This window comes from Gigantopelta aegis, chromosome 13 (assembly GCF_016097555.1).
Source record: "Gigantopelta aegis isolate Gae_Host chromosome 13, Gae_host_genome, whole genome shotgun sequence".
Lineage (NCBI taxonomy): Eukaryota > Metazoa > Mollusca > Gastropoda > Neomphalida > Peltospiridae > Gigantopelta > Gigantopelta aegis.
The window spans coordinates 30,050,814-30,077,028 of NC_054711.1; the positions used below are offsets into that span (position 1 = coordinate 30,050,814).

The 26,215-nt window shown below is 37.8% G+C and overlaps 1 protein-coding gene across 2 annotated transcripts in view; it reads right to left on the bottom strand.

Annotated features, from left to right (window-relative positions):
• Nucleotides 1–2,989: 2,989 nt before the first annotated feature.
• Nucleotides 2,990–26,215, bottom strand: part of LOC121387463 — a 77,973-nt gene continuing 54,747 nt past the window's right edge. For both annotated transcript variants that reach the window (XM_041518585.1, XM_041518584.1), the window contains exons 17-22: nucleotides 23,573–23,693; nucleotides 18,106–18,149; nucleotides 13,761–13,878; nucleotides 8,121–8,212; nucleotides 4,914–5,043; nucleotides 2,990–3,472 (exon numbers count right to left, since the gene is read on the bottom strand). In XM_041518585.1, coding sequence (XP_041374519.1) covers nucleotides 3,422–3,472; nucleotides 4,914–5,043; nucleotides 8,121–8,212; nucleotides 13,761–13,878; nucleotides 18,106–18,149; nucleotides 23,573–23,693 — 556 coding nt within the window. In that variant the 3' untranslated portion in view covers nucleotides 2,990–3,421. The remainder of the gene's footprint in view (nucleotides 3,473–4,913; nucleotides 5,044–8,120; nucleotides 8,213–13,760; nucleotides 13,879–18,105; nucleotides 18,150–23,572; nucleotides 23,694–26,215) is intronic.

Genomic DNA, 26,215 nt, shown 5'->3' on the forward strand with positions numbered 1-26,215 from the left:
ACATTGCAAAGCTTGGACTTAAACAGGTTCATATTTTAGAACCAGAAAATCATTACTTTAGACCCACCCTACCCCAGTTAAGTGCCACCTTATATGACCACCATCATTCCTGCATTCTTTATTAATATCAGAGATCCAATATTGACAACCATTGTTTGTTTTAAAACATTTATAATTTTTTAAGTAAAAGAAGTTGTAGACGATTTGAAAGACAAAGGAAGAAAATCAAATTTTAGACGACCTTTTAAACGATTTTCCGTTGAAAATGGAACAAAACAGCAGAATAATAAACAAATATTGGTAACTTAATTTTCGTGCTTGTTAGTAACATATATGAATATCGACGTATAAAACAATAATATACACATGCCATAGATCTATACTATAGTTGTAATTATGTATACAATTTACATTTATAACGTAAACATTCATGATTATCTCGATGCACAAGGGGTAAAGCGTTCGCCTGATGTGCAGTCGGTCTAGGATCGATCCTCGTCGGTGGGCCCAATCGGCTATTTTTCGTTCTAGCCAGTGCATCACGACTGGTAAACCAAAGGTCATGGTATGTACTATCATGTCTTTGGGATGGTGCATATAAAAAAAAATCTACTAATCTAAACATGTAGCGGGTTTGCTAAATCTAAGACTGTCAAAATTACCAAATGTTCGACATCCTATATTCGATCATTAATACATAAGTGTGCTCTACTGGTGTTGTTAAACAATTTGTTTTTAAATTGCACAAGCCTAGGAGCAGTGAGTGGATGTTACGCAATTTATTAAGTTCACCGCAATATAACAAATATATCATTATTATACACATAACCAGGAACTCATATTAATTATTACACATCTATTAGTATTAAATCTATACTCCATGTCCATTACTATACATATAATTTACATTACCCATTCATTATTATACATATAATCTAAACTCCACATTCATTAATCTAACTACACATAATCTAAACTTCACCTTCATTAGTATACATATAACCTACCCTCAACATTAAATATTATACATATAATCTGCGCTCCTTGTTCAAGGGCTATAACTATGTAAAAACAAATGGACAACTGTTCCTACGGACTTGCATTTCGTTTATACTGGCTCCAACCCAACGTGAGTGCACCGCTAGTCTCAATGGGTAGGTGTAAGGCCACGTACAAAGAGCTTCACCCACTTCACGGGTGCGATTATGGGTGTGTATCCCAAGTGCATGACCCCACATGGGGGTTGATTACCCGGCATGCACCGCAGGTTCCGTGTACCCCGGGCTCTGGTAATGGCGAGATAGCTCAACTGACAACGGACCTGTCAAGTAGTCTCATACTGATATGGCCTGACCACAATTAATTTCGCTATATGTTTCTATATAGCCTTAGTGGCTATAACATTTTTATTAATATCATCAGGCCTGTGGATTTTTGTATGTACCTTTGCCTGCCTGGGGGACAAATACCCTGAACAAACACACCCTCCAAACCTGGCCGGAGTACACCCATTTTACACAAAAATCATTAGATTACTTAAGGATCGATAGATCACGCTGCACCATCAATGGGTCCATTGTTAGATTACTTAAGTATCGATAGATCACGCTGCGCCATCAATGGGTCCATCGTTAGATTACTTAAGTATCGATAGATCTCACTGTGCTATCAATGGATCCATCGTTAGTTTTTGGCGGGGTCACTGTATACATGTTGATGAAGCCCAAAATGTCCCAAATGTGATGCTGAGCACTGACCTGAGATACTCCATTGTAAAGATTATGTACAAAGTCGGCCCAAAATGTCCTAACTGCTGAATAGTGTGTTGAAGCAGAAATATATATGAGTAACAGTACATATACGTAAGTACACACGTATGTATATATGATAAATTTAAAGTGTTTTGTTTAACAGCACCACTGGATCACATTGCCTAGTACATGTAAAACATTTGGTAATTTTCTAGTCAGAGGAAACACTGTAATTTTTTTCAATAGTAGACATCTTTTATATGCACCATCCCACAGACAGGGTAGCACAAGCCACAGCCGTTGATACATAATACCATTCTTGGTACACTGGCTGGAATGACTATGTATGCATGCACCAGAGAGAGAGAGAGAGAGAGAGAGAGAGAGAGAGAGAGAGAGAGAGAGAGAGAGAGCACAGAGAGAGAGAGAGAGAGAGAGAGAGAGAGGCTGAGAGTATGAAGAGAGAGAGAGAGAGAGAGAGAGAGAGAGAGAGAGAGAGAGACAGAGACAGAGAGACACATACACATACACACAGAGAGAGAGAAACACCAGTAAAAACATTTAGGTCCAACAAGGAGATCCTATGATCCTTTGCATCTCAAACAAACATACTATAATCATGCTTGCACAGTTTCAAACATTTTACATGATTATAAACGGTTAAAACAAACATCACAAAGTAAGGTTAAATATGTTTATTTTATATGGCAGTCAAAACTTATTTTATATAGCATGTCTTGGCCCAAGATGTCCCAAGATCTCCCAGTTGGGACATCTTGGGCTGATGTTCGGCACAAGATAGGTCTCAATTAGGACATCTTGGGCTGGTGTTCGGCACAAGATAGGTCTTAGTTGGGACATCTTGCGCTGATGTTCGGCACAAGATAGGTCTCAATTAGGACATCTTGGGCTGGTGTTTCGGCACAAGATAGGTCTCAGTTAGGACATCTTGGGCTGGTGTTCGGCACAAGATAGGTCTCAGTTAGGACATCTTGGGCTGGTGTTCGGCACAAGATAGGTCTCAGTTAGGACATCTTGGGCTGGTGTTCGGCACAAGATAGGTCTCAATTGGGACATCTTGGGCAGTTGAGACATTTTTAGCTTTTACACATGTCCCAAAGAAATATGTGTGACACCCCTTTACAAAATCCTTGATTCACCCGTCTACCACTTTTAAATGCACCCCGAGGGCCCAGTATAGTTCACGTTTTTGAATATGTAAAACAAACTTGGTCGTCAAAAGTATGCAAATTTTATTATATACATAAACTATTATACAGTGTTTTTGAATATGCAAAATAAATCAATACAAATATATTGATATATAATATAATATTGCAAGTTGCATAAGAATGTGTAATGGTGGCAGTAAAATTATTTATCAAAATATATAATTTGAAGTAAAACATTTTTTAAACATATTGAAGAAAAATGCTAATTTACCAAAATTGGTTCACCGCTCGAGTGCCATGCTGGTACTAATTTCTGAGTGGTGTGTATCCCCAATCTTTAAATAGGAAAATCATTGTATAACGGGACGTGCAAAACAACAGTACATGCACATGAAAGTAATGATATCGATAGTGATGACGATAGTGATGATGGTAGTGTATAAATATATCATAATATATGAACTATTATTATTTATTATTTTAAATGAATGTATATATTCACATCCGTCCTGCCTTGTGATGTATACTGGGAAGTTTCATGTGGGAATTCTGAAAATATAATAATAATAAAAACAAATAAAATGATAATTTGCAAATAAAGTCTTTACTGGTCAGATAAATCTGACACTTTGGGAACTAAAGCAGAAAACTGTAGGTCAAAAGTCATGGTTGTCATCTTGAATTAAAAAAAACCCCCCCCCCCCCCCCCCCCAAGTTTCTGAGACATAGTTCCGCTCACATTAATGATGCCGTAAGTTAAATTTGGGTCCTGACCTTGAACATGGTCAGAATGACACTATATGTTTTTTAAATCTACAACTTATAACCTTAACAATCATCATTGGTTCCAAAAATTAACATGAAATTCCCACAGAAGAAGAATATAGGAGTTTCCTTAGGATCAGTTTAGTCAAGACTACCCCACATACATAGAACATGCATGTCTATCATACAGGAAAACTAATTCTGTAAGTATCTGCATGACTACATGTAGCACATATTTTTTGTTTTATTAACTTTTAACAGTTCATGCTTAACTGATCATTGTTGGATTTGTTAGAATTAGACAAGCATGCGGGTAGCTTGTCGCAAGCTTGTGGGAAGCTCATCGCAAGGTTGTAAAAAAGGTTCCAAATATAAGCTTAAATTGGACAAGCGTGCAGGTTACTCATTACAAGCTTGCGGGAAGCTCGTCACAAGCATGCGGGAAGCTCGTCACAAGCATGCGGGAAGTTGGTAACAAGCTTGTCACAAGCATATAACAAGCTGGTCGCATGGTTGTAAAAAGGTTCCAAATATAAGCTTAAATTGGACAAGCGTGCAGGTTACTCATTACAAGCTTGCGGGAAGCTCGTCACAAGTATGCGGGAAGTTGGTAACAAGCTTGTCACAAGCATATAACAAGCTGGTCACCTGGTTGTAAAAAAGGTGCCAGATACTACCTCGAAACAAGCTAGTTACTACCTTGTAAGATATACTTGTACAACCGTAATTGTCACAATGTACATGTAGTTACCAGCTATTTAAAAAGCTTGCAGTTTTTGTTTGGAGGCTGGAAAATACAGTACATGTTCTACAAACACCACGACCTGTGCTTATAAAACTTTTAGAGTCTATATATAGCTACATGTACTACAATTAAAGGTTAGTTTGTTTTGTTTAACGACACCACTAGAGCACATTGATTTGTTAATCATCGGCTATTGAATGTCAAACATTTGGTATTTGGCATATGCAGACTTAGAGAGAAAACACACTATATTTTTTCATTAGTAGCAATGGATCAGAATATCATGGCCTTTAATTTTGAGAGTCTATATACAAATATATACATAGCTATATGTATTACAAATACCATGATCTAGCTATGCTTATAAAACTTTTAGTTTAGAGAAGTTCACCAAAAATTACAAATGATTATTATATAACAAACGAAATCACTGCTAGTCATGAGGTAAATAGTACAGATGGTTGAAACATTAACGCTCACCAGATTACATTTCTTTGCCACAACCTTAATTGGCTTTTGAGTGTGAGACTGTTTTTTAATGTCGTCACAAAGCACTTTTTTATTTTCCTTTTCCCCATCTGGCTTACTTGGAGGTATGTAGTAGTACATGCTGAAATAGAGAAAAAGTATAAAGAAAGAAAGAAAGTACTGTGGACATCTGTGTAACGAAAGACCAGCATAATATTAATAATAGCCAAACTGCGAATTAAGTACGACTCCATGCTTCTAGGAATCCTAGATTTCGGGTTGGAGGGACAAGATCATGAGATGCAATTCCAAAATATCTTTATTATATCATTTTTTATGATTATATGCAGAATCCTAAAACAAAACAAAAAACAACCCCAAAACCAACAGCAAACAAAACACCCCACCTAAATTCAAAGTTTGACATGTATAATATAATAATTTTGTCAAAATGTTTTTTTATAATATGTTTCATACATTCAGATATGAGTATTAATTAATTTCACTCCCAAAATCTGCTCACCATCGTGTCATACAAGATTTTCACATTACCAAAATACTCTGAATCCACACGAATAAAGCACTATAAATTTAACTACATTGAGAGCACTATAAAGTCATTAAATTTAAGTTTTGAAAATGGGAAGTCACTCCAAATCTGAATATTGCTGATGTATAGTGTAATTATGTGTTTAATTATTTTGCAATAATCTTCCAAAAAGCTCTTTGTCCTTTTCTGGAAATTTACTCTTAAATTTCCCTGTTGCATGGTCAGTATATTTAATGCAGGTCCCACTTAATTCCTCCAATTATGCTGAATGCCAATAAACGACAATTTAATATCAGTAGAATTTGTTTACTTCTGAAATAATTCATAAAATTACAATCAAATAAAATGTAATGAAGACTTGAGTTGAATGTTTTACAAGTGAGGAAGGAAATGTTTTATTGAACAATGCTGCACTCAACACATTTTATTTAGTTATATGGCATTGGACATATGATTAAGGACCACACAGATATTGAGAGAAGAAACCTGCTGTCACCACTTCATGGGCTACTCTTTTCGATTAGCAGCAAGAGATCTTTTATATGCACCATCACACAAACAGGATAGTACATACCACGGCCTTTGTTATACCAGTTGTGGAGCACTGGCTGGAACAAGAAATAGCCCAATGGGTACACCGGTGGAAAGAAGGAAGGAAATGTTTTATTTAATGATGCACTCAACACATTTTATTTATGGTTATATTGCGTCAGACATATATGTATGGTTAAGGACCACACAGACATTCAGAGAGGAAACCCACTGTCACCACTTTGTGGGCTACTCTTTTTCGACTAGCAGCAAGGGATCTTTTATATGCACCATCCCAAAGACAGGATAGTACATACCACAGCCTTTGATATACCAGTCGTGGTGCACTGGCTGGAGTGAGAAGTACCCCAATGGGCCCACTGGCGGGGATCGATTCCAGACCGACCATGCATCAAGCGAACGTTTAACCACTGGACTACGTTCCGCCCCATCACCGACGGGGTCGATCTTAGACAGACCGCACATCAGGCAAGTGCTGTACCACTGAGCTATGTCCTGCCCCATTTTACAAGCGAGATAAAGAATGATTAAATTCATGGAAATTATCAACTGGTATTACAGGCTTTAACTCCTGAAGATGTTGCCATTTCTTGGCTGTACTTTTGATCGGATGGCACATATATACCATGTCGTTTGATATACCAGTCCACTGGCTGGAACGAGAAAAAGTCCAGTTGGCCCTCCACTGAGGACTATAATCCCAGACCAACTGCACACGTGAGTACTTTACCACTGACTGGGATATGTTCAGCCCTCATGAAAAGTAGGTCACTGTGACCTAGTAAATGACATACTGCCACCTAAGTAGTACTTGCATGCCATGTTTGAATTGATGGTATGAACTAGCTAGTATGGAAGATATGGTTCAAAAATGATTTTCTTCTGTAAACCATGAAAATTTGATCCGAGTGACTCGGTAATATTGTATGGAACATATGATCATCCCAGTAATGGTATGCAACACACTGCCATCCTAAGTTGTACTTACATACAAGGTTTAATGGTCCTACATGTCTATGACTTAATGAGGAAGATATAAGTTAAAGTTCGCTGTGTTTAACAACACCACTGGAGCACATTTGGTAATTCTGCATTAATAATGAATATATGGGCCAAACAAGGATTGCCTTTAATGTGCAGTACGTATACCCATGAAAAGTGGGTCACAGTGACCTAGTAATGATATCTGACACTCGGCCAAGTTGTACATGTAAGCAAGGTTTGAAGATCCTATATGAATTAATAAGGATAATACACATGTATGTCTGGGACAAGAACTCACTCTTTTAATGTGTGCAGTACTATACTGAAACGTAGATGACAGCTATAGTGACCTACATGTAGAAGTAATGGTACATGTATGTGACACAAACCCACCCCAAGGTGTTCCTGTATCAGGTCGGGTCAAAGCTAGGGTTTAACGTGCACGTTCAGAGCTTGCTGTTGCAGTGCACGCCTGTCATGGGTGCAGGTGTCGACTTATGCTGGCTTCTTCGTCCAGGACAGATCGAAAGGGGATGGGTTGTGGGTGGGTGGGCAAGTTGAGGGGACCGACCGTGCTTGGCAAGTGCAAGAGAGCACAAGCAGCCGGTGACCATGGTCGCTATAGTGGGCTGGGTGTATATTCCTGCATCTGTCATTTGATGGTCCTCTACATGTATCAGTATACAAGATTTGGTGTGCACTAGAATAGTTTACAGACAGAAGTAAACAGACATTGATACCATTCCCATAATAGGACTCATCAAAAAAGTTTGTTTTGTTTAATGACGCCACTAGAGCACATTGATTTATTAATTATCGGCTATTGGATGTTAAACATTTGGTAATTTTGACATACAGTTTTAAAAAGGAAACCCGCTAATTTTTCCATTAGTAGCAAGTGATCTTTTATATGCACCATCCCACAGATAGGATAACAAATACCACAGCCTTTGATATACTAGTCATGGTGCATTGGTTGGAATGAGACTGATCGCACATTGCCACTGGGCTACATCCTGTCCCCAAGAACTCGTCAAAGACAGGCACACACAAACAAATACTTGACAAACCAACAGTTGAGGATTCTACGAGATACGCAGTGCAAATTGCTGGTATTAATTATGCGCACTTACTTGTTGTAGGAATAATTATCAATCTGGAAGGGTGCAAATGCAGATGCGCAAAGTGATAAAGGTTTGTAGTTCGGTTCATCTGGTGTGAATTTCTGAAATAATATAAATACAGAAAAACAAATCTGAATAAACCATTTGCATACTTTACATCGAGAGAGATAAAGCAGGGCTTTTAGATTATGGTAGCCCCACTCCCATGGCTAGTGATATTCAATGTTGGGCTAGTAAATAACTACTATTGCAATGCCCGATGGCTAGTCAAAAATCTGATTATTACAATTAGTAAAATTGTATTTACTTTAAATAAAGTAAAGTAGATGTAGTGGAATTTTAATCGTGGCTATAAAATATTTTTAATTACTGATCTCTTTTTAATTAATTATATATACGCATGGCTAGTGGATTTTATACAAATTCTAGAATCCCTGGATAAAACGAGGGAGAGAGAGAGAGAGAGAGAGAGAAAGAGAGATAGAGATAGAGAGAGAGAAAAGATAGAGAGAGAGAAAAAAAAAAAAGAGAGAGAGAAAGTGGAGAGAATTATAGGACAGTGGGAAAGAAAGCGGAGAAAGTATAGAGCAAAGAAAAAAAGTCTTATTGTATTTGGTACATATACAAGTCTGTGTTGGTGGCATCACATTACCTGTGACAAAATGACGTTTCACATTAAATGTGCACTGTGTGATCTATTAGTGATATTCCAATGATCGATCAGAACTGAAAATATTAATGTGTTAGCTGGACTCTACACAGATGTAGATTGTTGTGAGAAATGTTAGCTAATTTTGAATTTGAATGATGTCAGTATTTCAATGACATCACTTTACATCTCCTTACAATAGCACTAAACTGGGTAAATGACTTTCTGCTTTAAGAATGTTGGAAAAATTCCAATGCAAAATTGGTATTGAAAATATTTTGTTTGAACATTACTAATGCACCTGAATGTGTTTGAAGAAAATCTTGTGATTAAAAAATTGTACCTTTTACGAAATATGGATTTCAAGTGAAATTACGGTAAGATATGCTACATTTATTATGTATGAATTCAGCCAAAACATGGGTGCAAAAAGTGACTATCGTCAACCTTAATGTAAATATATGGGCCTATATTTTCTAAGCTATCTGAGCGCTACGAAATCTTAAACTATCATAGGGAGTGACGTCATAGCTTTTAGGATTTCGTAGGCTAAGACTGCTTTAAAAATGTGGGCCCAGGGCTCTACACAGATGTAGATTGCTGTAGGAAATGTTAGCTGTAATTGTTGCTACAGTTTGAATGATGGAACTATAATGTAAATATCTGGGCTCTATATACACACAGATGTGTAGTACATGTAGATTGCTGTAGGAAATGTTAGCTGTAATTGTTGCTACAGTTTGAATGATGGAACTATAATGTAAATATCTGGGCTGTATATACACACAGATGTGTAGTACATGTAGATTGCTGTAGGAAATGTTAGCTGTAATTGTTGCTACAGTTTGAATGATGGAACTATAATGTAAATATCTGGACTCTATATACACACAGATGTGTAGTACATGTAGATTGCTGTAGGAAATGTTAGCTGTAATTGTTGCTACAGTTTGAATGATGGAACTATAATGTAAATATCTGGGCTGTATATACACGCAGATGTGTAGTACATGTAGTCTGCTGTAGGAAATGTTAGCTGTAATTGTTGCTACAGTTTGAATGATGGAACTATAATGTATATATCTGGGCTCTATATACACGCAGATGTGTAGTACATGTAGATTGCTGTAGGAAATGTTAGCTGTAATTGTTGCTACAGTTTGAATGATGGAACTATAATGTAAATATCTGAACTCTATATACACGCAGATGTGTAGTACATGTAGTCTGCTGTAGGAAATGTTAGCTGTAATTGTTGCTACAGTTTGAATGATGGAACTATAATGTAAATATCTGGGCTCTATATACACACAGATGTGTAGTACATGTAGATTGCTGTAGGAAATGTTAGCTGTAATTGTTGCTACAGTTTGAATGATGGAACTATAATGTAAATATCTGGGCTCTATATACACACAGATGTGTAGTACATGTAGATTGCTGTAGGAAATGTTAGCTGTAATTGTTGCTACAGTTTGGATGATGGAACTATAATGTAAATATCTGGGCTCTATATACACAGATGTGTAGTACATATATACTCTTCAAGAAAAGTAGGGGAACTGAAATATTAATGTTAATATCAACTATTAGACCGAACATACGTTTTGACCACAGACATCCTAGTAAAGAATGTTCAGGTCTGTTTATTAACACACCGAAACACATTCCATAGTTTGCACATGCATCACGCAGTTGCCTGTACATGTGCATGGGGTACGTGTCATTCTCAATTTTGATAATTTCCCGGAAGGTCAATTAATCACTGTGGAACATTATTTCTGTCAATCTTTTTCATTCTGTTGATCATACAGTTGTTATTGTTTTGTTTTTAGTAATTTTTATTGTTTAAATTTGCGATTTACTGATAAAAAAACGTCCACTTTCAAATTTCACTTCTGACCCCAATCGTCCTTCAAGATCTTTGCATGGTGGTCATAAAACCTACTGTAATACTGAACTACCGGTTGTAATGTTCACACAATTAATTCACCATTATCATATGATCGTTTCCCACAGCTAATATACCTTACAATTTTGGCAATTGTAAATTCTTATTAGAGTTCCCCTGCTTTTTTTGAAGAGTATAGATTGCTGTGGGAAATGTTAACTGTAATTGTTGCTATACAGTTTAAATACTGGAACTGATGTAAATTTAAAAAAGAAAGAGTTTGTTTTGTTTAACGACACCACTTGAGCACACTGATTTATTAATCATCGGCTATTGGATGTTAAACATTTGGTAATTCTAACATAGTCTTAGAGAAGAAACCAGCTACATTTTTTAATTAGTAGCAAGGGATCTTTTACATGCACCATCCCACAGACAGGATAGCACATACCACATTCTTTGATATACCCGTCGTGGTGTATATACCAGTCGTGGTGCACTGGCTGGAACGAGAAATAGCCCAATGGGCCCACCGACGGGTCTACGTTCCACCCAAACATAACAATAGGTGCACATAGTCATAATAATTAAAATCTTGCTTTAATTATCACGTTTATATAATTCTAACCGATTATGTAACAGAAAACTGATTGGTTGGTGCCAATAGATTTAACTGCTCATGATGTCGATAATAAAATTCCAGTTGATTCCCAATACAAAATGCTCTATTGAAAATATAAAATTAGCGATTGGTAGGGTTTGGCCTGATGAATACAACAGGTGCATATACATTAATTGTAATCCTAACAATTATGGGATAACATCATGCACTGTGTTTCATTGATATAACTATAATGATTTACCATAAAATCCAAGACTTTTGTGGTAAACGTACAGTTGAACAATAAAATTAAACACATGCAGTGATATTGTCTCTACTCCAATACACACTTAGCTACACCTATTAATTAGGAGTATCTGTAAGACATTGTATTGTTTTTATTAAAGAAATCCCACATATTTTAATTAAAAGGATATTCAATAAAAATGCCTGTAATATGTTTATAGAATAATGTAATCTTTTTTTCTTTCTCTTGACAGAACGTAAATGACTTAGGAGTGAAACAAATGGTAAATTTACTAATACTTTAATTTTAGTCTTTATTCTGAACATGACTTGTTAATTGTAATACTAGATATACTACAATGAAACTTGTCTAAACCGGACACCCTCGGAACCAAATAAAAAGTCATAAGAGGTATCCGGTTTAGAGAGGTTCTCTTCTGTACAGATATTTAAAAAGGGGCCGTGAAAAAACATCCGGTTTTGAGGGAATTCATGCCTTTATGTCATTTTGGGAACACAGACTGGAAGAGCAGGCGACAAGACACATGATCAAATTGACAGCGGCGATCGATCAGTGACCGGACGTTATAATTATATTCAGGTGGCTGTTCAGTACTGCTAGCGAAGATTTAAAATTACAATGGCATGAAATAATAATAAAATAATAACAATAATATCATTTTCATCTGAAGAATTTTATTATATTTTTTATTTGTAACGACTTTTAAATAAAATGGAAGACCCGGAATTAATGAACCTTTAGACTACTGGATTAATTTATGACAAAAACCACGTTGAGTGGGTACAAGTTTATAATTTTTACTCACATATATTCACATATATTCATTTAAATGTTTTATAAATACATATTATCTGAATCGGTAAGTATTATTTTCGTGAGTTTTTCAATTTTTTATGATATTTTAGATCAGTTCATATCAATTAAAATTAGGACAAAAATTGAAAACTCGTAGCGTTTACTTATGGGCATTTGTGACCAGCTGTCCAGTATTTATATCCATTATTCCCAATAACAGTTGTTTTCTGACCAGAATTGTTTTTTAAAAAACGAACTATGATTCATATCCAAATATTTGGTGATTTTCGTTGTTAGTAAAATGATCAAATTTATTATCAAATTATCTGTGACAATCAGCTATCGATCCCTGAAAATGACTGCGATGTGCTGCCATTGTTGTCAAGCAAAAATACTTGCCAAAACCAAATTGTTGTCAAGTAAACTGTTTCCTGTTTTAAAAAAAACATTTCCGGTGAGTATCATGTGCAAAACAGTGGGAAATATGAACTGGGGAATGCACTGTATACAGTGTACAGTATGTCGACTGGCGTGACGTCTGGCGAGATATCTCGCCTACAGTAGTCAGAAGGTTAAGACACTAACGAAAACTCCACATGTGAGGCATTGTAATACTGACAGCATATCAGAATTTTGTCATTGTGTTAAACCTTGGTAGCCCATGACAGCTTGTGTACATAAATCATCTGATTTATCACAAATACATGTATTTTGCATATATGTTTATATATTAATTTTAACAGATTGTTTTATCGAAAATTGATTGATTGATGGAAACCGATTATAACTGATGATCGAACAATGATGAAATTCCAACTAGATGCTCTACATTAAAGTTTGTTTTGTTTAATGATACCACTAGAGCACATTGATTTATTAATGTCAAACATTTGGTAACATTTGTATGCATGAACTAAGGCTACATTTTTTTATTATATTGTAGCATGGAATCTTTAATATGCACCATGCAGACAGGATAGCACATACCTTTGATATACCAGTCATGGCTTTGACTTTAAATTAGCTTTACATGCTCATATACCACTAAGGTTTCGAGTATGTCTGTCTCAGGTCCTGTTCCTGGATAGCCAGGGGCCTGATCCGGGACAGATCCAGTCGTGGTGCACTGGCTGGAATGTGAAACATAGCCCAATGAGACCATGCACTGACATGGATCGATCCTAGACTGACTGCGCATGAGGCGAGGACTTTACCACTGCATGAATTCCTCCAGCTACCAGAGTATAAAACAGGAATTATAACGTACGCATACCATCACACGTAAAAACACTTAGTTATACTTCGTTATACGTTACCTGGCCCTTACCACTGAACACACACTGATAGTCCTTGGTTCAAGTCCCGCTAATGGAGGCTGAGTCACTTGTTGCATGTACCTGTAATATCGTACACTAAAACAAACAGAAATGAGAAATTTAACTCACCCACATGCGCGACTTCTTGCCCCGTCCCTTTTGTTTAGTCTTTTTAGATTTGCCAGTTGACGACACTTTGGAGGAAACCACTTTTTTCACGGACAATTTTCGTTTTGCACTACAAACACTGAAAGTGACATGTGGTATTAACAAATTGAGAAAAGATATCAAAGACACAGAACTTAATAGGCCAAGCCGTCAATACACTAACATATCTGAAATACACAGCTTGGGTTAGCAGTCAATTATATACACTAACATATCTTAAATACACAGCTTGGGTTAGCAGTCAATTATATACACTAACATATCTGAAATACACAGTTAGCAGTCAGTTATATACACTGACATATCTTAAATACACAGCTTGGGTTAGTAGACAATTGTATATACTGACATATTTTAAATACACAGCTTGGGTTAGCAGTCAATTATATACACTGACATATCTGAAATACACAGTTAGCAGTCAGTTATATACACTGACATATCTTAAATACACAGCTTGGGTTAGCAGTCAATTATATTATATTAACATATCTGAAATACACAGTTAGCAGTCAGTTATATACACTAACATATCTGAAATACACAGCTTGGGTTAGCAGTCAATTATATACACTAACATATCTGAAATACACAGTTAGCAGTCAGTTGTATACACTGACATATCTTAAATACACAGCTTGGGTTAGTAGACAATTGTATATACTGACATATTTTAAATACACAGCTTGGGTTAGCAGTCAATTATATACACTGACATATCTGAAATACACAGCTTGGGTTAGCAGTCAATTATATACACTGACATATTCTAAATACACAGCTTGGGTTAGCAGACAATTATATACACTGACATACATGTATTCTAAATACACAGGTTAAGTTTGCAGTCAATTACATACACTGACATATCTTAAATACACAGCTTGGGTTAGCAGTCAATTATATACACTGACATTCTAAATACACAGCTTGGGTTAGTAGACAATTGTATACACTGACATATCTTAAATACACAGCTTGGGTTAGAAGTCAATTATATACACTAACGCATCTGAAATACACAGCTTGGGTTAGTAGTCAATTATATACACTGACATATTCTAAATACACAGCTTGGGTTAGTAGACAATTGTATACACTGACATATTTTAAATACACAGCTTGGGTTAGCAGTCAATTATATACACTGACATACATGTATTCTAAATACACAGGTTAAGTTAGCAGTCAATTACATACACTGACATATCTGAAATACGCAGCTTGGGTTAGCAGTCAATTACATACACTAGCTAACATACATGTAACTTAATGTGGGTTTATACTTTTTACGTCGTCACACGACATTAAACGCTAGCACATGCCGGTAAATGGCGGCCACCGGCGAAAGCCAACGCATCGGTTTATACTTTCACGCCGGCGAGAGTCGGCGTGAACATTTTTCAAAGTTCAACCCTGTTGAACTTTCAAGGTAAGCGCTGGAAGACGTCAGCTATTCAGCCAATCAGAAGTAGTTACGTCATTTCACAACACAGCACTGGGTCACTGTACAGCAGAATGGAGAACATTGATGAACTTTGCTGTCACACTATGGGCAACTCTGCGATAAGCAACAAGGGATCTTTTATGTGCACCATCCTACAGACAGAATATCACACAACACGTCCTTCGTTACACCAGTTGTGGAGCACTGGCTGCAAAGAGAAGTAGCTAGGAGGAATCTTGAGCGACAGCTCTACTACTGAGCTACGTTCCGCTGCGAGGTGAAACAGACAAAATACAGTTAACTAAGTGCAAGATGACAGCTCTTGCGAGGTACACATATTTACCTGATCGTCATCATCAAACGTTCCTTTGGACCGATTGGAATCCGATTGTGTCCGACCACGTTGAATAACTGGTCCAACCAGCTGCAGAACCTCTTCGAAGAGTGTGGGTGAAAGACGAGCGTACCTACTGAAATATTGCGCATCAGCAAGCTCAAGCTCTCGCACTAGATGATAAAAAATCACCGTGTTGCTTTCGGCGAGAAAATATAGGTCGCATGTATACTCTTGGCGATATCTGGCTCTCTAAATAACACAAGACGGCTGCTGTTTGCAACTGTACGAGGTGAAGTGCCTCCTCGTCGCTTATGTCCACCATCTTAATATTTGTTCAAAGTTCAATTTTACCGCGGAGTCTTGAAACAAGGTCGGCGTCTGCGAGCGTGTACGTCCGTGTGTTTATACTTGGACAATGGCGCTTAATGTCTGCCGTCACTCGCCAGCTCATGCCGTCAACCGGCATAACGTGTGCTAGCGTTTAACGCCATGTAACGGCGTAAAAAGTATAAACCCACCTTTAAATACACAGCTCGAGTTAGCAGTCAATTATATACACTGACATATCTTAAATACACAGCTTGGGTTAGCAGTCAATTATATACACTAGCTGACATACATGTATCTTAAATACATAGCTCGAGTTAGCAGTCAAATGTATACACTGACATATCTTAAATACACAGCTTGGGTTAGTAGACAATTATATACACTGACATATTTTAAATACACAGCTTGGGCTAGTAAAGCCACCGAAAATCCGCAACCGCGGAAATCACGGAATCGGCCGTTTTCAAAATCGTACTTTTGTCAATAAACAGAGATCTTTTGACTTCTTATTCATTGAAATAACCTCGTGCTTTCTTACATGACTGGTAACTGACAATAACTTAAAATACATTGAACGCAATAGCACATAGCACATCATAAAGTGCAGTCACTTTCGGTTTCTGATAATAATGGTATTAATGCAAAGCAATGTATTATTATTTATTATTTGTTTACATGCAATCAAATACTAGACTGTTATTTAATATAGTTTGTGTCCGCACTTGAATATATAAGTCACAGAAATTGCCGTTTTGACGACGGTTTGTGTGCAGATGATGGGTCCATTGTGGAATTACCGGTTTCTTACCACATGGAAAATCTCGGAAATTGCTATTATCGCACGGAAAATCAAGGAATCGGCCGATTTCCAACGTGGAATTTGCCTCTGTCAAACGCAGATTTTCGGTGGCTCTAGGCTAGTAGACAATTATATACACTGACATATCTTATACTAAAAGGCAAAAGTTATTGTGACACACAAAAGACAAAGATAATTGATGATAAGTTTTTACTGCTGTGTATGAAACGTTATAACATGGAAAGAGAAATGTCCAAAGGTATGAAAACAAGCAACAGTCCATGAAAAGGGTGCACCTGCCATATGCAAATGAGCCACATCACTAGAGGGGGTCCAGAGCGAAGTTTACACAGTCAGTACGTACGTAGCGAGTGAGTCCACCTTGAGCATTGATACAGACCTGGCACCGTCGTCTTATTGAGGCCACCAAACGCTGGAGAAAGGGATGGTACGGGCTGTGATGGTTGCTGGCTGAAACCTGTTTCACAGATGCGTGGTTCAGATCCATGTGTCTTGGTGAGAGGTTGTCACGGGTGGTCGGCCGCTACTGGGACGGTCCCTGACCTGGTTGTTTTGTTGATATCATTGCCATAAGTGCCATATGGTGTTTCTGTGGACGTTCAATTGACCTGCGACGTCACGCTGCGAGGTCCCAGATTCAAGCATCCCTATGTCTCACCATCTTTCATTTTCACTGAGGCGTGGCATGACAAAATTGCATCAAACAGTTCACTAATGGTCTTTTTCTGACTTCTGGACTTCTGAAGGCTGCACAGAGTGGTAATGATTTGCGACTGAATGTCTGGCCTTTTATGGTGAACACTGGACAGCATTTCTCCCGAATATTCCATGTTTCTTGCACAAAGCATGCAATCGCTGCTACAACTGCTTGGTTGCATTTCTTTGAGCTGTTTCATGCACATTTTCTCTGCTTTACATCCATAAATCCATTCACAAATTTATTACTCCCAAACAATCAATGTCACAATAACTTTTGCCTTTGAGTATAAATACACAGCTTGAGTTAGTAGTCAATTACATACACTAACATATCTTAAATACACAGCTTGCGTTAGCAGTCAATTTTTATCCAGTAACATCTTAAATACAAAGCTTGAGTTAGCAGTGTATTATATATATATATATATATAAATAAATATATATATATATACACACACACACACACACACACACACACACATACATACATACATACATACACATACATACATATATATATATATATATTACACACACACACACACACACATATATATACACACTGATATACCTTAAATACATATCATAACGAGTTCATTAGTTATTATATATTATAGAAGATGTTGAAATCTGCAAGCCATAGTAATTTTAACAAATCATCAAGTCGACTTACCTTTCCTGTGCATTCCTTAATCTTTCTATTTCGGCTTCTTCGTCCTGAAAAACAAAACTGTTGATAGAGAAGGAAGTCTCTACTGTTTGCATGGCTGTATTTTTCATTTAGTCTTGTAGAGAAGAAACTAGCTCCCTACATTTTCCCATTAGCAGCAAGGGATCCGTTATATGCACCATCCCACAGACAGGATAGCACAAACAGTAGCCTTTAATTGATATGCCAGTAGTAGTGCACTGGCTGGAACAAGAAATAGCCCAGTGGTCCGACTGACTGGGATCTATCCTAGAGCAACTGTGCATCAGGCGAGTGTCTTACCACTGGGCTATGTCCCGCCCCCTTTCGTATTATAAGCTTCAATTCCAGATCACACGATCAAACGAAGAACATGCACATCAACATACAAACTACATGTACATACAATATGACACATCGTCACGTGCACATCGATATACAAAATACATACAATACGACACAAACCTTTAGTCAGCTAAAGCCTGTGTTTGGCACTCCAGACTATATTCAGTCAGCGAAAGCCTGTGTTTAGTGCTCCACGGTTTATCTTTAGTCAGCCAAAGCCTCTGTGTGGTGCTCCATAGCTTACCTTTAGTCAGCCAAAGCCTGTGTTTGGTGCTTCATAGCTTACCTTTAGTCAGCTAAAGCCTGTGTTTGGCACTCCACAGACTATATATTCAGTCAGCCAAAGCCTGTATTTGGTGCTCCACAGACTATATTCAGTCAGCCAAAGTCTGAGTTCGGCACTCCACAGTCGTGGTTGGAGAGACAAGGACTGGGATGTGGAGGTGGACAGCGAAAGAAATTGAAAGATAGAAATTGCCAGATTGGGAAGAAATGAGATGGAATTCAAAGGAGTAAAAAGAAAGGTGGGCAGTGGATTAATAATAAACAAATAAACAAATAAAATACAAAGCCTGTGTTTGGCACTCCACAGACTATATTCAGTCAGCCAAAGCCTGTGTTTGGCACTCCACAGATTATATTCAGTCAGCCAAAGCCTGTGTTTGACACTCCACATATTATATTCAGTCAGCCAAAGCCTGTGTTTGGTGCTCCACATATTATATTCAGTCAGCCAAAGCCTGTGTTTGGTGCTCCACAGATATTCAGTCAGCCAAAGCCTGTGTTTGGGGCACCACAGATTATATTCAGTCAGCCAAAGCCTGTGTTTGATGCACCACAGATATTCAGTCAGCCAAAGCCTGTGTTTGGGGCACCACAGATTATATTCAGTCAGCCAAAGCCTGTGTTTGGTGCTCCACAGATATTCAGTCAGCCAAAGCCTGTGTTTGATGCTCCACAGATATTCAGTCAGCCAAAGCCTGTGTTTGGTGCTCCACAGATATTCAGTCAGCCAAAGCCTGTGTTTGGTGCTCCACAGATATTCAGTCAGCCAAAGCCTGTGTTTGGTGCTCCACAGATATTCAGTCAGCCAAAGCCTGTGTTTGATGCTCCACAGATATTCAGTCAGCCAAAGCCTGTGTTTGATGCTCCACAGATATTCAGTCAGCCAAAGCCTGTGTTTGGTGCTCCACAGATATTCAGTCAGCCAAAGCCTGTGTTTGGTGCTCCACAGATATTCAGTCAGCCAAAGCCTGTGTTTGGTGCTCCACAGATATTCAGTCAGCCAAAGCCTGTGTTTGATGCTCCACAGATATTCAGTCAGCCAAAGCCTGTGTTTGGTGCTCCACAGATATTCAGTCAGCCAAAGCCTGTGTTTGGTGCTCCACAGATATTCAGTCAGCCAAAGCCTGTGTTTGGGGCACCACAGATTATATTCAGTCAGCCAAAGCCTGTGTTTGATGCACCACAGATATTCAGTCAGCCAAAGCCTGTGTTTGGGGCACCACAGATTATATTCAGTCAGCCAAAGCCTGTGTTTGGTGCTCCACAGATATTCAGTCAGCCAAAGCCTGTGTTTGATGCTCCACAGATATTCAGTCAGCCAAAGCCTGTGTTTGGTGCTCCACAGATATTCAGTCAGCCAAAGCCTGTGTTTGGTGCTCCACAGATATTCAGTCAGCCAAAGCCTGTGTTTGGGGCACCACAGATTATATTCAGTCAGCCAAAGCCTGTGTTTGATGCACCACAGATTATATTCAGTCAGCCAAAGCCTGTGTTTGATGCACCACAGATTATATTCAGTCAGCCAAAGCCTGTGTTTGGCACTCCACAGACTATATTCAGTCAGCCAAAGCCTGTGTTTGATGCACCACAGATTATATTCAGTCAGCCAAAGCCTGTGTTTGGCACTCCACAGATTACATTCAGTCAGCCAAAGCCTGTGTTTGATGCTGTACAAACTATATTTAGTCAGGACCAGGATTTAGTGTTCCACCTTATACTTCAACATTGAGAAACAAAGAACAGTTTTTAAAAAGGTTAAAAAAAAATTGTTTAACGACACCACTAGAGCACATTGATTTATTAATCATCGCATTGGATGTCAAACATTTGATCATTTTGACATATATTCTCAGAGAAGTAACCTGCTAAATTGTCCCATTAGTAGCAAGGGAAGTACTATATGCACCAGACAGGATAGCACATACCACAGCCTTTGATATACCAGTCGTGGTGCACTGACTGGAACGAGAAATAGCCCAATGGGCCCAGCAACAAGTGCTTTACCACTGGGCTACGACGAAGAACAAATAAAGGTTTCTTTTCGACACACATTCTCTGCACCCTGAACAAAAAACAAAGAAAAAAAGTAAAGAAGCAAGGTACATGTATACTAGTTGCTTATAATTTCATATATCAGTATCCAATACTTATAGTACTTTAAAATTTTACCAATTTCTCTCATTACTGGTATAGTCAGCCTGTGTTCGACGCTCCACAGTTTACCTGCAGTCAGCCTGTACGCGACACATTTCAACGTACTATCATCAAACCTTGTGTTTGGTGCTCCACACTTTATCTTTAGTCAGTCTGTGACAAATTTCAACGCAGTCATAAAAGCCTTTATTACCTTTTAGATAAATGTCATGCGTTTTAATTGGTCGATAGCTAATGCATACCACAAATACACTGTGTCATTTGAGTGAAAATACAGGATTTGTGGGACAACACAGAATTTGCCTGGGTGTACGAAATGTCATGTGATTTGCTTAACTGGTTGTATGAAAATACAAACTAAATGAGACCAACTAAATTTTCTCCAACACACCTCACTGATTAAATTTGTTAAACATCTTGAATTCATAATGAATTGGAATACCACAAAATTTCTTGAGCAATATATGTTTGGTTAAAAAATATGCTAGATTGTAGTTTTTCGCATATTAAAAGCTAATGCTAGAATATAGCATTGCGTAATCAGTTACTACATGTATGTTAGAACATGGACTAATTATCACGAACATATTTTAAGTAATAACTTGACATGCATTTTTACAGGTTCTACAAGTTAATTAGTACAACACGACAAACACTTTTCTTTGCCTGCGGGTGTTCAATTTTGTTTTCCCGATACGATTACAACATAATCATAAACGTTTAAAACACGCAAGATAATAAGGTGCTAAGAGTTGTCTCCCTTTGCGAAATACGGTTTGAAATGATTTTAGGGTGAAACCACTCAGAATCCTTGACAGCTAACAAAAAGGCAGTAAATACCTTCCATAGTTACTTGTTAACAAAAAAAATAAAATGCAATACATTTTGAGGAATTTGATGTTATGTTAGGCTATGTTATTAAACTCAAACTCAAAATGTGTGTGTATACTTTATTTAAAAGTTTGACTATTAGTGTAATTTTAGTTTAATTATAAAACAAAGATCTAAAAGGTAATACTAAATTTGTTACGCCATTGTTTGACAGGATGTAAAAGCCTGTCAAAAAACTGTAACTAAGTGTTTGGTGCTAAGGCTGTTTGGTATCTAACATATACAGAAGCAAGGGATCCTGATAATTTGCTGCCTGCTAAGGCTGTTTTGTATCTGACATACAGAAGCAAGGGATCCTGATAATTTGCTGTCTGCTAATTTAAGGCTGTTTAGTATCTGACATATACAGAAACATGGAATCCTGATAATTTGCTGCCTGCTAATTTAAGACTGTTTGGTATCTGACATATACAGAAACATGGAATCCTGATAATTTGCTGCCTGCTAAGGCTGTTTGGTATCTGACATACACAGAAGTAAGGGATCCTGATAATTTGCTGTATGCTAATTTAAGGATGTTTGGTATCTAACATATATACAGAAACAAGGGATCCTGATAATTTGCTGCCTACTAATTTAAGGCTGTTTGGTATCTGACATATACAGAAGCAAAGGATCCTGATAATTTGCTGTCTGCTAATTTAAGGATGTTTGGTATCTGACATATACAGAAGCAAGGGAACCTGATAATTTGCTGCCTGCTAATTTAAGGCTGTTTGGTATCTGACATATACAGAAACATGGAATCCTGATAATTTGCTGATTGCTAATTTAAGGCTGTTTGGTATCTGACATATACAGAAACATGGAATCCTGATAATTTGCTGCCTGCTAATTTAAGGCTGTTGGGTATCTAACATATACAGAAGCAAGGAATCCTGATAATTTGCTGCCTGCTAATTTAAGGCTGTTTGGTATCTGACATACATATATACAGAAACATGGAATCCTGATAATTTGCTGCCTGCTAATTTAAGGCTGTTTGGCATCTGACATATACAGAAGCAAGGGATCCTGATAATTTGCTGCCTGTTAATTTAAGGCTGTTTGGTATCAGACATATACAGAAGCAAGGGATCCTGATAATTTGCTACCTGCTAATTTAATTAAGGCTGTTTGGTATCTGACATATACAGAAACATGGAATCCTGATAATTTGCTGCCTGCTAATTTAAGGATGTTTGGTATCTGACATATACAGAAGCAAGGGATCCTGATAATTTGCTGCCTGTTAATTTAAGGCTGTTTGGTATCAGACATATACAGAAGCAAGGGATCCTGATAATTTGCTGCCTGCTAAGGCTGTTTGGTATCTAACATATACAGAAGCAAGGGATCCTGATAATTTGCTGCCTGCTAAGGCTGTTTGGTATCTAATATATACAGAAGCAAGAGATCCTGATAATTTGCTGCCTACTAATTTAAGGCTGTTTGGTATCTAACATATACAGAAGCAAGGGATCCTGATAATTTGCTGCCTACTAATTTAAGGCTGTTTGGTATCTGACATATACAGAAGCAAGGAATCCTGATAATTTGCTGCCTGCTAATTTAAGGCTGTTTGGTATCCGACATATACTGAAAAAGGGATCCTGATAATTTGCTGCCTGCTAATTTAAGGCTGTTTGGTTATCTGACATATACAGAAGCAAGGGATCCAGATAATTTGCTGCCTGCTAAGGCTGTTTGGTATGTAACATATACAGAAGCAATGGGGGCCTGCTGCCACCACATAGGGCCTCACAGGTTAGACCTAGTAAATACAAAATGAACTAACCCGTAACCGACGGCGATTCTCTTCCTCATATGCATACATCAGTCTCATTAGATAAGCCGGCTTCTTGTAATATTTCTCATATGGCTCAGACCTGATCCATGCATTCTTAGACCTGTAGTTGCTGAAACAAACAGAATAATAACAGTTTAATTTTGTTGTAATATTTCTCATATGGCTCCGACCTGATCCACACATTCTTAGACCTGTAGTTGCTGAAATAAACAGTATAATAACAGTTTAACTTTAATTGTTGTAATATTTCTCATATATGGCTCAGACCTGATCCACGCATTCTTAGACCTGTAGTTGCTGAAATAAACAGTAAAATAACAGTTTAACTTTGTTGTAATATTTCTCATATGGCTCAGACCAGATCTGGACAGGACGTAGCCCAGTAGTAAAGCACTCGCTTGATGCGTGGTCGGTTTGGGATTGATTCCCATCGGTGGGCCCATTAACTGGGCCATTTCTCATTCCAGTCAGTGCACCACGACAGGTATATCAAAAACCGTGGTTTGTGCATATAAAAGATCCCTTGTTACTAAAGGAAAAATGTACCGGGTTTCTTACTAAGACTATAATATATGTCAAAATTACCAAATGTTTGACATCCAATAGCCGATGATTAATATATCAATGTGCTCTAGTGGTGTCGTTAAAGAAAACAAACTTTAACAGACCTGATCCATGCCTTCTAGGTAGTACTAAACCAAATAACTTCCAGCTGGGTCAAACGTTTGATAGCTAGAGCAGTTAACCTCAGAAGTCCTGTGATTGGTGATAAATGAGAGTGTGTTGGTTGAGAAAACAAGTAATCTCATCTTGGCAAAAAATGTATGCACTTTTATTTTATCTAGTACAACAGTGTCAAGTAGCCTTGTGCTTGAAACATATGGGGTACCTGTAAAAACAAGTACTCAAATTTTGTGCCGAACTAGGATAATCATATAGACGCTACCTGTTATCTCTGAAATGAGCAGCTTCATCCCACTTTTTTCTGATTCACTTTAAGGGTGAGGGGCGGTAGTATTTATATTTGTGGTGTATATGTCAACTGATACAATGCAGGTAGGAGTTTTAGCCACATATATGTTACTATTTTCATCTATGGGATTTGATTTGGTGTTAACACGTACCCTCTAATACCTGTAATTGCTGAAACAAACAGTATAGTAACAGTTTAATTTGCTTGTAAACTTTCTAATATGGCTGCTACCTGATCCACGCCTTCTTAGACCTATATTTGCTGAAACAAACAGTGCAATTGTTTTGTAATTATAAAAGAAAAATCAACCTCCACAGAAGTGATTTGAACCAGAGACCCTCAGTGTTAAAGTCTGACGCTTTACCACCTGGAGCTAATAGGGATATTAGCTCAGTTGTTACAATGGTAGTGAGCTGGACTCTTGTACTTTGTTTTGTTTAACGATACCACTAGAGCACACTGATTAATTAATCATCAGCTACTGGATGTCAAACATTTGGTAATTCTGACAGAGTCATCAGAGGAAACCGGCTACATTTTTTTCTAATGCAGCAAGGGATCTTTCATATGCACTTGCCCACAGACAGGAAATCACATACCACAGCCTTTGACCAGTTGCGGTACACTGGTTGGAACGCGAAAAATCAAATCAGTTGAACTGTTCCACCAAGGTGGTTCGATCCTGTGACGCAAGCACCTCAGGTGAGCACTCAACTGATCGAGCTAAATCCCGCACCCTCATACTGAGAGTCCATGGTTCTGAGCACCTCAGTGGAGGTTGTGTTTTGTTACATATTTCTCATATGGCCCCGACCTGATCCACGCCTTGTTAGAACTGTAGTAATTAACTGAAACAAACAGTATAATAATTGACAGTTTAATTGTCTTATAATATTTCTCATATGGCTCCGACCCGATCCATGCCTTGTTAGAGCTGTAGTAACTGAAACAAACAGTATAATAAGTTTAATTGTCTTGTAATACTTCTCATATGGCCCCGACCTGATCCACGCCTTGTTAAAGATGTAGTAACTGAAACAAACAGTATAATAACAGTTTAATTGTCTTATAATATTTCTCATATGGCCCCGACCTGATCCACGCCTTGTTAGAACTGTAGTAACTGAAACAAACAGTACAATAATTTACAGTTTAATTTTCTTGTAATATTTCTCATATGGAAAGAAGTGTTTTATTTAACGACGCACTCAACACATTTTATTTACGGTTATATGGCGTCAGACATATGGTTAAGGACCACACAGATTTTTTTAGAGGAAACCGGCTGTCACCGCATAGGCTACTCTTTTACGACAGGCAGCAAGGGATCTTTTATTTGCGCTTCCCACAGGCAGGATAGCACAAACCATGGCCTTTGTTGAAGCAGTTATGGATCACTGGTCGGTGCAAGTGGTTTACACCTACCCATTGAGCCTTGCGGAGCACTCACTCAGGGTTTGGAGTCGGTATCTGGATTAAAAAAATTCAATGCCTCGACTGGGATCCGAACCCAGTACCTACCAGCCTGTAGACCGATAGCCTGCCACGACGCCACCGAGGCTGGTCCATTCTCATATGGCTCCGACCTGATCCATGCATGCCTTGCTAAAACAAACAGTTTAATTGTCTTGTAATATTTCTCATATGGCCCCGACCTG